The 18,091-nt window shown below is 36.8% G+C and overlaps 1 protein-coding gene across 4 annotated transcripts in view; it reads right to left on the bottom strand.

Annotated features, from left to right (window-relative positions):
* ARHGAP26 (Rho GTPase activating protein 26) overlaps positions 1–18,091 on the bottom strand; it is a 381,779-nt gene that overhangs the window by 146,914 nt on the left and 216,774 nt on the right. For all 4 annotated transcript variants that reach the window (XM_039836423.1, XM_039836425.1, XM_039836426.1 and 1 more), the window contains exons 13-14: positions 14,593–14,658; positions 10,568–10,642 (exon numbers count right to left, since the gene is read on the bottom strand). In XM_039836423.1, coding sequence (XP_039692357.1) covers positions 10,568–10,642; positions 14,593–14,658 — 141 coding nt within the window. The remainder of the gene's footprint in view (positions 1–10,567; positions 10,643–14,592; positions 14,659–18,091) is intronic.

Here is an 18,091-nt window from a genome sequence, read left to right as displayed (position 1 = left end):
AGATATAAATAATTTCCATCACCTCCAAAAATTAGACTGTGCCCCTTTATAGTCAATCCCTCTCCCTTCACCTCCAGCCCTCTGGAACCACTTTCACATAGAGTACTTTTGAAATTCATTCAAATTGTTTACGTACCAGTAGTTCAATCTTTTTATTACTGAGTAGTATTCAATTTTATGGATGCACCACAATTTATTTATCCCTTCACTAGCTGATGGGCATTTACATTGTTTCCAATTTTGGGCTGTTATGAATAAAGTTGCTATAAATATTTGAATACAGGTCTTTATATGGACATTTTCATCTCTTCGGTATATACCTAGCAGTGGAACTGGGTAAAAATAAATAAGAGTGGGTCATATAGTGAGTACATTTAACTTTAGCAGAGACTGCCAAATTATTTTCTAAAACAGCTGAGCCATTTTGCATTCCCACTAGCAATGTGAGAATTGCTTCACATCTTCATCAACACATGATATAGTCATATGCTTAAAATTGAAATTTTAGCTATTCTAGTAGGCATGTAGTGATAACGCATTTTTTAAATTTGCTTTTCCTTAATGACTAATGATGTTGGTCATCTTTGCATGGGCTTTTTGGCCATTTGTATATTTTCTTTGGCGAGCTGTTTGTTAAAATCTCTTGTCCATTTTAAAAACTAGGCTGTTGTGTTCTTATTACTAAGTTGCAAGAGTTATTTTTAATATATTCTGGATACAAATCATTTATTAGACATATTTTGCAAATATTTTCTCCTGATCTGTAGTTTGTTTTTTTCTTTTTCTTAATATCTTTTAAAGAGCAGAAGGTTTTTATTTGAATAATGTTCAGTTTATCAGATTTTTCTATTATGGTTCCTGCTTTTGTGTTTCATCCAAGAAATCTTTTCTAAACCAAGGTCACAAAGATTTTCTCCTGTTTTCTTCATGAAGTTTTATAGTTTTAGCTCTTAGGTTTAAAACTATAATCCATTTCCAGTTAATTCGTATGGGTTCTATTTCTGGTTTCTCTTGTCTGTTCCATTGACCTATATGCCATTCCTTATAGTCTTGCTTAAAATACCATATGGCCGTGCTTTCCTGCATTTAAACAGTTGTATTTTGTTTTCTGTCTTTTTCTAAAATCTTCTTGAACCTTTTATATCTCCATTATGTCTTTGAGGAAGAGGTTTATGTAAGTATGCTATGCTCTACATAAACAAGACCTCTTTTCATTTATCCTACAGTTAAGGCTTTCGAGACTAGATTTAAAACTTAGCAATATAAGAATAATTTACTCCAGCAAATTATTTTCTCATTATGAAAGTCATACATCTTTAAAAAACTTTAATCACTTCCTATATCCAGTATCCAAAAATCCAGAGTATCTCTAGCCACTTCTGTTCTGACATCTAAAACCTCTTACTGTCTCAAGTCCCTGTCTTAGGAGAACCTACCTGAAACCTCCCAATAAGCAAAAGTGATGGTGGAAAGAGCAGAGAGGAAGGTGAGTTTCTATCTGAGGTCTCCATCCTCTAGGAACTCAGAATTGTGGTTAGACATGATCTTACTAGCTTCCGGAAGGATCAATCCCCAACCTAACAATCTACTATTTCGAAGTCATCATCATTTGTCTGCTCCCCTTTACAGATGAATAAAACCAGAAATTCACTTTTTGCATAGCTCTGCTGCTTCTACAAGGCGATGGTCTTCAAAGTCTGAGGCTGTTTCTACCCTTTACTAAATAAGCCTTCAAGTCTTGAGAGTTGTCATGAAGAATGTCTATTACTTTAGGATTTCTTCTGAAGGAAGTCCTCACTTGCTTTTACTTATGCTATTCTGTGAAAGGGTGTTGGAATGAAGGGCACAGAAAAAAAGAATACAGACATTCAAGGTCCAAGATTTGTAAGGAAGAATAGTTCATGGCTAGATCAGAGATCAGTGGGTGAGGCATGTTACTATAATTTAGTGCTTTAAAACATTGCAATTTAATACCTTCCATGTGTTCTCTGTAGCACCGACCTGGCTTTAAACATTAGTTTAAAAAAAGGAAAAAGTTATGGAATAAGATGAGAAAAATAACACCGAATTTGCATTCCTTTACCATCAAGGTAAAATTCTAATAAAGACATGCAAAAAAAGGAACACAAAGTTTCAACAGCACAGAAAAATGGGTTCACTGCAACATTCTGCCTGTCACCAAAGGAATACCAACTAGGCAAAGCTCAGACGAAGGAATGAGGAAAACCCAGTTGGGGGAACAATGATATAGGTCACAGCCCTTCACCCACCCTACAGTACAGCCAAAACCATGCCAGGAAGGGATGTCACATGCATGGCCTCCACCCCAGCACACACACTGGGGGGAAGCTGCTTTCTGGAGTGGACAGAATCATCCTAAGATTACAATACGGACAGTGAAATTAGACTGGGGACAGAGGTGGAGAGGCATCCCTTTATATTAAGGGAAATAAATTCCGATAAGGGAAAGTCTTAGAGGAAACGTGAGGGTGACAAAGGAAGAACCTCAGCACCTCATATTAAACAAGAAAAAACTCCACTTCTCCCAGAATCATAACCAAATAACAGAATCAGGAGAAATCAATTCAGGGGTATAGGTCTACACTAAATGAAAGATTTAAGAAAATGTCAGAAAGGTGGATGGAATCATGTATAATGGTCCTCCAATTTCATATGAGAGGAGGATTCCAACAGATTTCAGGAAAACTGCAGCAGAATAAGGATGATCTATCCACAGTGAATTTAATTGCAAAGATTTATAAACTTCTCTGTGTTCAGATTTGATTAAACAGAAGATTTTTAAAAGCTGATAAAATACTTGTTAGCATAAAATATGGAGCTAAAAGCCTCTACAAAATTTTCAGGAAGTACCTGTTCTGTATGCTAAATAAAATTCAGAAAATTATGGATGCTGTGAAATAAGACACCAAATAAAAAGAGAAATAGACTGAAATAATAAAGATGATAGCTAAAAGGTAGGAAACAGCTAAGTAAGTTAGTGAAGACATCAAAAATTCAATTACAAAATTAAAATCTGCATTATAAACAACAACAAAAAATCAACCCAAAAGAAATTTAAATGAATGATATGGATATGGGTCACAAGTTTGAGAATTTTTACTAAAATGCAAAAAATCAGGAGAAAAACAAACATGAAAATAGTGAAGAATGATGATAATGTATTTTTTAAATTGAGAATTGCATAATAATGAAAAAAAATGTTTTTTCCTCCAAAAAAACATATGTAAAAACTCCTTCATCAGACCCCAATATGTACAAAAGAGTGACTTATCTGGTGATATTTAAAAGTAATGGAAAGGTGGAAATTTTCTCATTATACAGTTATTGGTCAATTGGATAACTATTTGAGGAAAAGAAGAGTTAGTTCCCATTTTGCATGAATAAGTTACATTTGGATTTTAAGGAAAACAAAACGGTTTTATAATCCTGGAATGGGGAAGGTCTTTTAAGGCATAATCCATATAGGAAAAAGACTGATTTCATAAAAGATTAGACTTCATAAAAATTTTAAATATTCATAAGAAAAAACAAAAACAAAAGTACCATAAATTAAGTTCAAGATAAATGATAATCTGGAAAAAAATACTGGTAACAAAGCCTCCATATCTAAAAAGGTTTTACAATCCAAAGATTACTACACCAATCGAAAAACAGGCTAAGAACACAAATAGGTAATTCATGAAAGGAGAAACATAAATCAGCAAGAAAAACAGGAAAAACATCCAAACTCACTCAGGTTTACAGAAATGCAAAGTTAAATAAAAATGCGATACATTTTAAAATATATTTATAATTTGTATGCAAAAAAGTAATAGAGATGGCAAGGATGTGAAGTATAGGGCACTCTCCTGAGACTTTGCTGATAGCAAATTTAGGAATATCAATTAAGGGCCTTGAAAATATGTGCATACCTTGGCCCAGCAATTCAACATCTTAAAATGAAGCTCACGGAAATAATATAAACATTAAAAATAACAACAGCTCACATTTATTGACTACCACATGGAGGCTCTGGACTCAGTAACCCACATGCTTCTTTTTATTTAATCCTCACATTGTTATAGTGGCAGGGACATATGAGATAGAAGACTAGACAGGTTTAAATAACTTGCATAGAGTCAATCAGATAAGCGGTAGAACTGCAACTTGTCTAACTCCAAAAAATGCATGCTCTTAACCTGCACTATCCTATCCCTATGGGATGTTCACCTGAGTATTTTCTAGAATTGCAGTCAGTCTACATATCTGAGCATAGAAGACTGATTAAAGTTATAGTATATCTACCAAATACATGGCCAAAAGAAATCGCATTCCTGAAGAACTTGAAAAACATCAGAAAATAGACATGAAAAAAGTCTATTAAAAAGCAGTATACATGCACAGTGTAATTCCAATTTTATAAACTTTTTATTATATTATAGAATATTATATTTAAAAGGTGAGAGTGATATGATAAAGTGGTCAATTAAGGTTATCTCTGGTCTACTAGATTTATTTTCTTTTTTCTAATTTTCGTATTTCTCCAAATTTGCTATGACCACTTATAATTTCTAATCAGAAAAAACAAGTTATTTAAAATATATACAGGAAGAGAGACAAATGTACTGAACAAGCATATAGCTGATTTATATTTTTAAAATGTTGAGCTAAAACTTGGAAAAGTTTATCTTCACTTAACATTCAGAGGGAGAAAAACACCGAACAGAACAAACATGGAAGACACTCTATTTCTAGGAATCTGCATGTCTTCCTGAGTCCTTTTTCACTTTTCAAAGACTAATAATACCTATTGCTAAGAAGAAGGTGTCAAGTGTAGCTCTTGATATGACACCAGCACAAGGCTCTACCACATTTACTATGAGAAATTCTGGCAAGCTTTCTTAAGGAATCCTAATCAATAAAAAGAAGATGTTCTCAAAGCACTGGCTCTTATCCTCCTCTTCCCACCTAAAGTCCCCCAATATATTAGGCATACACATGGTAAACTCAAAGTGATCAAAAGAATTCTCCGGTTGAGGCACCTAAAAATGGCGTAGATGATAGAGGCTTTGTTCATCTCTCTTGCAACCACATCAAAGTTGAGACAAACACGGAGCAAACGGCAAGCAGAGTTGCCTGGGATCTCGAAGAACAGAAGCACTACAACTAGAGAGAGAAATAAGAAATCAACCTGCAACGGTAGAAGGCAGGAGGGGGAGAAGACAGGAGGCTGTCCAGTCACGAGCACCTGAGTAGGGCAGAGGGTATGGCAGCTGCAGATGTCTCTTAAAGGGGCCATGACTGTGATCAGACTTTGATGGTGATGGGCTTGCTCGCTCTGAGCACCAGCACCGAGTTGGCTGCTCAGGGGTCACCAGGAACTTACAGGGGGACACTGAGTTGTCAGAGCAAGGACGGGAGGCGAGGCTTTCTCCCTGGTAGAAGTACTGGTGGTATCCATTGTTCCTCTGTTGAGCCCTTCCCTCTCCCAGTGTGCAGACTCTGTATATTAGAGGGAATCAACATAGTGGATAAAGAAGAGGATCCAATCACTGGTACAGAGGATGGGGAAGCCAAGGACATCCAATCAAAATGGCAAGAAAAAAAAGCCAAGACTATAATGATAATTTTAAGGACAAAATTGAATGTAAAAACATCGGCATCACAGGGGTACCTGAAGGAGAACAAGAAGTTGAAGAGCTATTTGAAGAAATAATGGTGAAAACTTTCCTCGTCTGGTGAAGGAAATAGACATACAACCCCAGGAAGCTCAGAGAGTCTCAAAAAGATGAACCTAAAGAGGCCCACATCAAGACACATCATAATTAAAATGCCAAAGGATAAATAAAAAGAGAGAATCTTAACAGCAGCAAGAGAAAAGCAGTTAGTTTCCTACAAGGGAACACCCATAAGATTGGCAGCTGATTTCTCAAAAGAAACTACACAGGACAAAGGGGCTAGGCACAAAATATTTAACGTGATGAAAATCCAGGATTTACAACTTTATCCAGCAAAGGTATCATTTAGAGTCGAAGGACAGATAAAGAGATTCCCAGACAAAAATAAGCTAAAGGAATTTATCAACACCAAGCCAGTATTATAGGAAATATTGGAGGGACTCTTTTAAGAAGAAAAAAATATGTATCAAAAACATGAATAAAGAATGGTAATAACTACATTTCTATTAAGTACCTCAAATGGAAAAGAAGTAAATGCTCCAACCAAAAGGTAGGGTGGCTGAATAGGTAAGAAAACAAGACTCCTACATATGCTGCCTACAGGAGACTCACTTCAGATTAAAAGACATACACAGACTAAAAGGAAAGGGATAGAAAAAGATATTGCCTTGATGGACCTAGAGGGTATTGCAATGAATAAGTCAGATAAAGACAAATATCGCATGATTTCACGTACATGTGGAATCTAAAGAACAAAATAAATAACAAAAATGGCAACAAATAGATACAGCGAATATTTTGAGGGCTACTAGATGAGAAAGGGTTTGGGGAAATAGTGAAAAAGGGCAAAGGGATTAAGAAATACAAATGGATAGTTACAAAATAGACATGGAGACATAAAGTGTAGCATATGGAAAATAGTTAACAATGTTATAATAAATATATAAGGCGAAGAGGCGATACTAGATTTAGTGGGGTGATCACCTGGTGAGTTATATAGATCTCTAATCACTCTGCTGTACAACTGAAACTAATATATTATTGTATAATCAGAAAAAACTCATTGAATTGTAAAAAAAAAAAAGTATCTGGTTTTACTTAATTCTAACCCATAATAAAAACACACTATTCCACTTTTGAGAGATTCTGACAAATAATCCCACAGTGTCTGGCACATAAGAGGGCATCCAATGAGTATAGGAAAAAAAAATAGTGAATGAATGGTTGACTATCAGCCCAGTCATGGCAGGGAGAGGTTTAGGGGTATAGGAGTCATGTTAATTTTATACTCTTGGCTAACTCAGTCTAGTACCAGTATCAAGAACTGATGAAGATGAGAGCATGTTCACAAAACAGAAGTGAGGCAGGGCTCTCTGCCTTCAGGTCTGGAGTCCCTGGACTAATGGGTGATTCTTCAATTCCAAGATCTACACTGTTGAACTTAATTGGTAGTGAGAATCACAGATACCATTCTCTACTTTTGATTAGATCTTTCACTGTGGGCATTTTTCAGCTCTGGTTGAATTTCAGTTTGGATTCTAGTCTATCTGTAATGTCCCCATGGCAAAGGCAGCTAGCCTCGTGACTTTCGGCTGCTAGTTATCAGTTTTTCATGACATTTCTCAGATGTTCATCATCATTTTGTCTAACCCTAGGAAAACTGAAGAAAACAGGACAAATATCTTATTTGAGGGCCACTAAGAGAAGCAATAAAAACGAGATCTTTTCATACCACGTTGCTTAGCACAACTGAGCTAAGGTGCTTTTCTTTTAGATTAGCAAACCCTTCTAAAATGTCATATTTCTTTTCACTAGTGTCATCTTACATAAAAATCTGTCATCTTTGAAATCTCTCTGACCCCTCTACTCCCCCATATCCAACTGGTTACAAAGTCCTGTTGATTCTCTCTCCAATCATTTTGAGCCTGTTCTTTTTTCCTGACCTCAGAGCAGCTATTTGGTTCAACCCTCGATAGGGTCATCTGCCTAATCTGTTGCAACCGTCTTCTTCCTCCATGTATTTCCATGATCAAATACATGCTCCACATTGCTGCCAGCGTTGTCTTCCTCAAACTAGCACCTGATTTAGTTACACCTGTGTTGGACATACTTTTGTTATTACCCAGTGGCCATTATTTCAAGAAAACATTCCTCCATCATTCTTTTAATAATCCTACTTAGTCCACAGAGTTCTACAGACTAACCCCCGCCCCCAACCCTACCTCTCCACCACACTCACAGAGGTGGCACAGGATCACCAGAGACAGGCACAGGATCCAGGCTGTCTGGATCCATCTGCTGTAGGTCATGTGTCTAGTCTGAGATTATGAAATAAACCATGTGAATGGCCCTATACAATCAAAGTCCACCCTGAGACTTTCTGCCAAAAATGTCAAGAAAGGTACTCTCCTCTCAGTGATACAAGCTCCAAGGACCACTGAGGCTGGACTATCTGGGACATTCCCACAAAGAATACAGTCAATGCAAAGGCAAGCAAAGGTCACGGATCATGAGGAACCAGAGAAAGGAGTGGGAAAGCCTCAAACGAATGTAAAGATGTTACTGGAGCGACCAGGGTCTTCTGCCACCTTGAACTTAGCAGTTACATAAACAATTAAATGCCTTTATTTTTATTTTAAACTATTTTAAATTGTCTTCTTGACACTTTTGTGTGCAAAAGTCTTAACACACAACTCTACTACATAGCATGGCATTCAAATTCCTCAAAAAAAGGGGGCCATCTCAGCTTTTCGGCTTTAACTCTCCTGTCCCAGTTTCAAGTATTTTCAAATACTAAAATAAATAATAATAATAATAATATCAATACTCTCTGCTATTGCCACCACAGATCCCAATTTCTCTCCCCATGCTGTTGTTCATAATACTTCCTGAATCAGAATTATTCTTCTATTCTCTCCTTCACTACTCAATCTTCTAGATTCAACTTATATTATATACTAGTATATTTTACATTACACCTTTCATATGCATGTATATATCCCCACTACTGAACACTCTGCAGACAAGGAATAACTCTTCCTAAAGTTTCATTTCTAGCACCTAACAATCTGTTTCAGAGAGCATATGCTCCACAAATATTTGCAGCTCCGACTGGAAATAAAACACTGAGGATTGATACCTGTTGGACTCTTAACTGTTACCTACATTAGAATTTTCAAAAAAGTAACCATATCAACATACAGCCCAGCAATCGCCCTCTTGGACATTTATCCCACAGAAATAAATCAATGTTCAGATAAAAACTTGTGCACAAATGTTTATAACAGCTTTATTTGTCATTTCCCCAAACTGGAACCTACCCAGATGTCCTTCATCAGGTGAATGGCTAAACTGTGGTGCATCTGTACAATGTGATACTACTCAGCAATAAAAGAACAAACTATTGACACATAAAACTACTTGAATAAATCTCAAGAGAATTATGCTAACTGAAAAAAAAGCCAATCCAAAAATTGTATGATTCCATTTATATAATAACCTTGAAATTACACAGTTACAGAAATGGAGAACAGATTAGTGGTTGCCAGGGGTTAAGCATGGGGATGAGGTGAGGGGCGAGGAAGATGGATGTAGCCATAAAACGGCATACAGGGGATTCTTGCAGTGATGGAACTGTTCTGCATCTTGATTGTATCAATACCTGGTTGCGATACAGTTTCTAAAGTCTAGCAAGATGTTACTATTGGAGGAAAGCTAGTAAAGGTACACAGGATTTCTCTCTATTATTTCTTATAACTGCATGTGCATCTATAATTATCTCAAAATAAAAAGTTTAATTTTTCAAAGAACTACATCTGAATCTGAATCAACCCTGAATCAAAGAACAGATACTCAGTGCAAATGTACCTTATAAATAATCATAGTTTCAAACTAAATATTTCATCATGACTAGCAATACAATAGAATTTTGCCTACAAGAGGCAAGGAGTGCTCTCAAAAAGAGGTAGAGAGTTATTCTCATCAACATGAGAAAGGAGATTTCTTTCATATGAAAACTATTATCAGAAAGTGGGATAGCGAAATAAATGACAAATACTAACAAGAGAAATGTCCCTGCACAGAAAACTGACCAGGGACCCTGAGTAATAATAGTCCTTCTCTACAAGTACGTGGCCAGGCTTCCATGTGGATGAATAATAGCCACTGATCGGTGAAATCTGATCTGTTTGCCATTTAGATCCATGTGACTCATTGAGACTGGCTGCATTCATATCTGAAAATACAGGAAATCTGCAGCCTAGGCAAATTTGGCTTATTGGCTCATGGGTTTTTGAGTCGAACGTTGCACATTCAGAGATAGTAGTTTTATATTTATATCAGCCAACTGCAAAGATGTTCTGCTGCTCAAATGACAGGAACAAAGAGAATCAAAAGAATTATCTGCTTATATACATTTTGTCTGAGTCACATGACACCTTCTCCATAATAGGGAACACAAGATCTGAGGTTCTGCAGGCATCGGATGTGCCTCACTAAGAAGACAGAGGGAGTCATGAGCTAATAAAGACAGAGTAGGGTGTGGTGGTCACATGAGCGACCAACATCACTGGGACTGGCAGTGGCCGACACAGAGGGTGTGGTGATTTGGACCTGCCATTTTTTGTTTTGTCCAGTCTCACTTCGTACCTCTTCCAGTAATTCCCGCAGCCATGACAACGGGTGAGTGAGGCAGCTTATTTCTGGGAGTTACCTCTTGGAATACCCTGATTCCTTCCCAAGGGGCTGTCCATATTGATGGACTTGGTGACAGAAACAAAGAGAATCAAAAGAATTATCTGCTTATATACATTTTGTCTGAGAGTCACATGACACCTTGTGCCCTCCCCACCCCCCTGAGGCCTGCCTGGCAGAGTCTCTGCTGCACTCACCCATCAGGACACTCAGCAACTTCTGCACTCTGGAATTGACCCCCACGATTCGGTAGAGCCCTTGCTCATTGATCCCTGAGAAGAGAAACAGTGATGATTTAATTAGAGGCATGTCAAAACACAAGTCAAGCCATCCCAGCCAAAGGCACTATTTTCATTTTCTTGGTCGTTCTAAAAGCTGCTCTAATTAAAGTCCCCTGTCACTCAGCTCTGGTCTTAGCGAAGCAGTGGGATTTGGTACAGCTGTCTAGGATTTCACGGATGTGCTGCACACTGCAGCCCTCGTGTTAGTTCAGTCATTAGAGGGGAAAGAAATCTTGCTCTTCTCTTGTCAAAGGCAGCATCTGAAGAGTTTTGAAAGATGCAAAATATATACTTTTAAATAGGTCATATTTAACCAGTTTGCTAATTTAAAAAGCCAAAAATGACATGACAAAAAATTCATACTACAGAAAAGAAAAAATACCTCACAATCTATTTCTACATATAGAATAAAAATAATGAGTGTAAGGACATTTTTAATTTTGGAGAATGTTAGCCAAGACTGAGAAATCAGAAAATCTATTTATTTGTAAGGTAAATATTCATTACAAAGAAAAAGAAGGACCACCTTCATTCAACCCAAGGAAATGTACAACTGGACCAGAAGGGGTTTACCTTCAAATACCCAAACAAAGAACCAAAAACTAATGACCTCAGTACTTTGTTCATTTAAGTGCAAGAATTAGATCACCACTGTATGATTTACAAAAAGGGATATTTAGACCAAATGACAAGAAATGACTTTTCTCCTGTTAGTCCTAGGCTCATCGTATCTGATACCTCTCAACTAACTGATCTCCTGCTTCCTATCTTATTCTCCTGATGCCCATTCTCTAACCGATAGCCAAAGTGAACTTTTCAAAGAGTAAATCTGTTCAAACCATCTCTTTTCTTAATACCTTCCAGTGGTTTCCTATTGCATTTAGATCACAATCAAAATTTACCGTGCCGACAAGGCCCTACACAGTTGAGCACCAGCCTACCTCTGACCATATCATCAACCGCCCTCACTCTGCGCTGCCACACTGGCCTTCCTGTGTCTCCTCCATATCACGCTCAGGCCCCCCAATCCCAGCCTCTGCACAAGATTTCTTCCACCTGGAACATACCTCTCCCAGATCTTTTCATGTTCAGGTCTCACCTTACATGCAGTCTCTTCAGTATAATGCATCCCATGACCTACACTATTGGCTAGTTTGTTTTCTTTACAGCAGTTAATAATACCTAAAATTTTCTTATTCGGTTTCCTGTCTTTCTCTCTACAAATACAATGTAAACTCTAAGTACAGTGATTCTATCTTCCTCACCATTATATCCCCAGCACCAAGATCAGCATATGATACATGATAGAATAAATAAAACAGAAGTTACCTCCATCAGAGCTACTACTTTAGGGTCAAAATAAAATTTCCTGGAAGAAATTTGGGAAAAGGCTGAATCTGCAGTGTCTTCTACACTATATAAAAATGGAACTAATGAATAAAAAGGAAGTGGTTTGGAATGATGGAGTTTTATAGCTAAAATAGATCTATAAAAGCATGCACATCATCTTGTATGGTTCATGAGCTAGGAGACCCTGGTCAAAAACTAAGCGATAGGCCCCAAGTTACTCAGTAGCAGAACCATTATTCAGCAACATGGTGGTTTCTAGAGCTTGTCCTTTCTGAAGTATATCTCATTCTTTTGTCCTTGTGCTTTCCTGGAACTTGACACAATCCCAGCTCCCATTTGACAATGATTAATGAACCCCATAAAGTATGGGAGGTCTGTTCACCTCTGGTCACCACAAATATGTATGTACATACATGCACTGCAGTAGAGAAATAGCCACTTCCTTCATGTATTTATGTTAAAATGGCATTTAACTCACACTGCCCTTATTTCCTCTTTGTGCTAAATGAAAACTTTCCTAGAAGTTAAAACAGCATTTTTGGAGGCAGAAGTTAAGAGACCAAACCAGCTGGAGACTCTGTTCTTCACCACTACTTATCATGTATATTTCCGCCTTTACACCAGAAAAAGTTGTGTCCAGAGCTATTGGTTTGCATTTACCATACAGACTCTAAGAAGGGTTTTAAATGATTATGTTTCTCTCCTAGTTCTGGCTGCTGAAAACTGAACAACAATCAGGTGGCCCCTTCAGCCAAGTATGTGAACTTCACAGTGGAGGGGAGGGGAGTTTTGTTTTGAACTCACTTATGGCTCCATTTTTACGCCTCTACTCTTGTTAACCCTGTATATCTTATATCTCTCATTCTTTTCTTTTAAAATGAAAAGCATTTCAAAACGCCTGTTGAAAAATTACCTTTGTTATGCCTACTTTAAAAATTTTAGAAACGGCAGTTATGGAAAATAGATAAATCAAAGGAAGACAATAAAAACAGCAGGGAGACCTACTGACAATACAATGATACCTGTGCCCGTACACGTCTCCCCTCTCTCTGCCACCCCCAGGATGGGTTACTTCCATTTTTCACTTACTATATATAATAAAAATCTTTAATGTCAATAAATGTATTTCCATTACATTTTTAGTGATTCTGAGTTTTAACTGCATGAATGTAGCACTGCTGATTTAACTAATTTCTGAGACGTTTGGCCAATTTCTAATTTTTTCACTTTAACACCACCTTCAGGTAAACAACCTTATGACTCGACCTGGTCCATGCCCTTATTTCCTCAAGATCAATTTCAGAAACTTCGTTTACTTCGACTTTATGTTCTGATTATATTTTACATATCTTTGTAAGCTGTCTTAACTCCTTAGTGAAGGAAGGTACAGCAGAATAAGCAGACATTTACAAAGGGTTAGCACACATTAAATAACTACCTTGGAAAGAATATTTTTTGACTGAAAACATAGGAATAGAGGCTTATAAGGTTAGGTTTTTTTCCTTCTCTACTTGATGCTTTTTAGACTTTATAAAGATGCTTATATTTCTCAACTAGTAAGAGTTGTGGATCTTGCTTTAAAAGACAGAACTTCTTCCAAACAAATCAAAAGGCCTGGTGGGTTGAGAGGCTATATAATAAACAAGATTCACATTTTTGACAATGGTTCAAATCAAATCCAGTGGACAGACAGTTATCAGTGTTTCTCAGGGGTATAACAGACGAGTGCACTCAAAGTTTCAAATTGTCAGAGCTGAGAAATTGCCTTTGTGGCAAACCTGGAGGAGGAGGGAAAGACCATTGAGATGAACCAACTTCCCTTTCCTCAAAGTCCTGTTCCTATGAACCCAGGAGAAAGGTCAATGTGTGACAGGCAGAGCCTGACTTCAGTGCCACTGCAGGAACTAGGAGCTTGGCCGGTTCTTCCTATCAGGATAGGCCCCAGAGACAACCTCCCAGAGCAGGGTCCTTAACCTGGGGCAACAGACACTAAGAGGTCCACCAGAGAATTCAGGGTGTCTATGAACTTAGACAGGAAAACAATTATACCTTTATTTTTTCTAACCTATAATTGAAAATTAATCATTTCCTTCCATTATGATATAAGCAACAAATCATAGTAGTATTAGCAGTACCTGCAAATTGGTCAGAAGTCACAGATATTTTCATAAGGTATTAAAACTGTTACAGACACTTTAGAATATCACTATTTCCAAACTATGCTAGTTATCAATCCCCCACTATAACTTGTTATTTAAAGTGTTAACAAAGAAACACATATTATTACATTACAACTATATTTCTTAATATTTTAATAACTGAACTTCAGTAACTGATTTCCTTATAATCCCATATATTTGATGTGTTTGCATTTAAATAAAACTTTCTTCAGATCAGTGAAAGAGGCTGATGTCACCAAATGGGTTGAGAGCTCCAACTTCGGAGCAAAATGACTCGTGGAAACACACCAGCAATGGCATTTGGAGAGTTAATGAGTCACTTAAAATCGGAAAACAGCAGGTAGCAGGTCTGCCTCCTCTCCAGATGTGTGACCTTCACTAAGAATGATGCCATCTGTTGAACTACTTTACCTCTGGTTTCCACAGCGTGGATGCATTTCCTGATTATGCTGAAGCCAACGCTGTCCAACTGTGCAGCTGCAAGAGGAAGAGAAGGAGAGTCAAGTTACTGGCCACACAAATCAACCTTGGGACAAGGCTTGACCAACCCAGTATGATTCAGTTCCATGGTGTATCCTTTAAAGTTTCCCACTAAAGGTATAGGAATGACAAAACAAAATTAGCTGGTATTCACTGAAAACTTACCATATGCCAGGAATAGTTCTAAGTGCTTTGTGTATATTATCTCATTTAATTCTTACAGTAATTCTGCAAGGTTATCCTCAATTTATAGCTAAAGAAACGGCAGCATAAAGTGATGAGCACCTACCAGAATAACTAGGCATCCTTTACATCATTTTGTTATTATCAGGAGTTGGACTAATTGCTTACTGGTTGCCTTCAAAAAACATAAATCAAGTGCTCAATAAATGTTGGGTAAGTGGTTGACATAGATTATCTTGTTTTATCCTAGCAAGTCTTCTAGGCTGATACTATCATTAGCCCTGTATTATGGATGAATAAACTGAGATTTCACAAAGCCAGTTAGCTATCTTAACCAAAGTTGCAGGAATAATATGTGGGAGGCTGACACCAGAATCTACACCACCTAACTGCTTTAAATGTGACCCGAGTTAAAGAAAGAAGTAAAATCCTGCTTAGGTGACTAGAAAAAAGGAAAAGTGACCTTGAGGAAAATTAAAGTAGTCAGGAACAGAGACACTACAAGAAGAAGAAGAACTAAGGCAGTAGAGTCATCTTCTATGTGGTAATCAGTAGGTGGTGACTGAGTTTTTCATCTGCTCCAAAACCCATTAATGTCACTGGGACAATAAATTATCAACAGCAGCAATCTTTTCCACAGCACTGAACCAATTTCCACTCTAGCGACAATGCTGGAAACCCACCAAAATTCATCCCCACACTCTCTTTACCCAAAGATAAAGATTTGTGTGGCAACCTTTAGGAATGGGTTCATCTTTGATCTCCTTTAGACACCAGGAGGAAATATTCTGCAAACTAACGTTCAGAATGGAGAAGAGAATGGTAGAAAGTAGGAAGGTGAGTATTTATAAGTGATTTGTCATCATCCCAGGGAAAGAAATAAACTGAGCAGAACTTGAACTCATCTTGGATCTAATCCAAATGGAATCTTTCTCCAATACTTATTGTATATGGGTAAATTTAGATCCAATGAAGATAAAAATCCTTTGGGGGGAAAAAAAATCACTGACAATTCCCCAAATCAAACTAAAAAGGAATAATTTCCCAAAACTTCTCTTCTAAAAAGGAAACAGCTCTTGTTCTCATATGCACATTTAGTGCTTAGTGGTAATTATTATAAACACATTTGGCCTCTGGGATAGTAAGTAAAGTACCGGAAAAGGAAGAAAACCATCTTTTTCTCCCTGGAGACCAACTGCTATACAAATCATTGTTCTTATTCCTTAAAAGCTGTAAGGAACCCAATAACTCGATCCTTTGTTTTTTCTACTATGAACCAAGTATTTACTTTGCAAATTTTGTTGTATCGAGCTTTCTGAGTGAAAGTATAAGCCAGATTAAAATTATTTTTCCAAATGAAACTCAATTAACTCATGCCATAGACATTTCTCAAACTTAATAACAAATTATAATATACGGGTCAAATTCCTATTGAAATCTAAGGGAAAAAATTTTTTTGGAATCTAAGGGAAGATTTTTTAAAATAACAGCTTTATTGAGATATAATTCATACATCATAGAGTTCACCCATTTAAAGCTTATAAGCCATTAATTAGTTTATTAACAAAGTTATGAATCGATCACCATTATCTAACTCTATAACATTTTCATTACCCCCACAAAAAACCTCATACACATTAGTAGTCAGCCCCTATTTCTCCCCGTATTCCGTATTCCAGGCCTTAGAAACTACTAATCTACTTTCTGCTCTATGGGTTTGCCTATTCTCGACATTCTATATAACTGGAATCATACTATATACAGTCTTTCGCATCTAGCTTATTTCTTTTAATATGTTTTCAAGATTCATTTCTGTTGTGATGCCAATACTTCATTCTTTTCTATGACTAAATAATATTCCATTGTCTAGATATGCCACATTTCACTTATCCATTCGTCAGTTGTTACTTCCACTTTTGGCTATTAAAAATAAATGTTGCTAGGAATATCTGTGTACAAGTCTTTAGAAATATATTTTTATTTCTCTTCGGTATATGTCTAAGAATGGAATTGCTGGGTTATATGGTAACTCCATGCTTAACTCTTCAAGGACCTGCCAAACTGCATTGTAAAGTAGTGCCCATTTCACATTCTCACCAGCTACAGAGGAGGGTTCCAATTTCTCCACATCCTTGCCAACATTTGTTATTGTCTTTTTTATTATAGCCATTCTAGTGGGTGTAATGTGGTATCTCACTGTGGTTTTGATTTGCATTTCCCTGATGATTAAGAATCTTAAGCATCTTTTTGTGTGCCAGGAGGGTTTTCTTTCCTTTATACAGTAGTTAGAATAAAGCCTACTGGAATGTATTTGTCAGAAGGGAAATTACTTATTATAATTAAGGAGATTCCTAAAAATGGTCATAATCACAGTTCACAGTCATTTGAAGCCTTGTAGTTCTTCTTTTGAGAAGTGCTTAAGAGAATCTTTGCATAGGCTGATAGTCAAAGAAGTCTGGGAGAGAAAGAACTGCCATTTTGCACAGTGCTCTTGAAAGCAGTTGAAGCTGATTCTGAACTTGAATGTTTTAAGAGGAAGTTTGTAAGCATGGCTTTCTTCTGTCCTGAACAAAGACTCTTTTGCTTCATTACCCCCATGAAGTTTGAGAAGTTTTAGAAATTTAAAGTTTGGAAAATTGGAAATAACCTGGCAACTAACAGTGATAGTCCCAGTTGCAGGAAGATATGTGTTTATAAAGCCGTAAGCACAACTAGCAGAAGGAAGGACAGAGCTAGACATAACTCTGCAGAGGCAAATCAGTTCTTGAAACTTTTCCTATGGAACTGTGAAAAGCCAGATCCTTTTCTAGGTAAGTAATGGGTAATGGAAAAGAATATAATAGAACTTCTAAATATATCCAGAAAAACTTAAATTCTACTAACCTACATTAACTATAATCACTTCTTTTGAAAAATGGCAAACAACACTTTCAAGGAAAAAACACTCTGAGTAAACGTTCCTCCTTTGATTTCCCCAACATTATAAGTTCTCTAATTTGTTTTAAACCAGCAAACCCTTTTTCTTTAAATAAATCTTACATAGATTTTATACATCAAGGTCTTACACATGTAACACAGTATTTATGAGTATACATTAGTTGTCTAAGTTTAAATATGTATAACACATATTTCAAAATCAAACATTAAGAGGTCAAGTTAACTATTAGCCTCTAATGTGTCCAAGTTGCACAGTGATGATAATTATTAGTTTTACAAAGAGATAAAACTGTTTTAAGGAATGGAATAC

This window comes from Pteropus medius, unplaced genomic scaffold (genome assembly GCF_902729225.1).
Source record: "Pteropus medius unplaced genomic scaffold, Ma_sr-lr_union100, whole genome shotgun sequence".
In the NCBI taxonomy this organism is placed as follows: domain Eukaryota; kingdom Metazoa; phylum Chordata; class Mammalia; order Chiroptera; family Pteropodidae; genus Pteropus; species Pteropus medius.
This window is presented reverse-complemented; position numbering and strand designations above follow the sequence as displayed.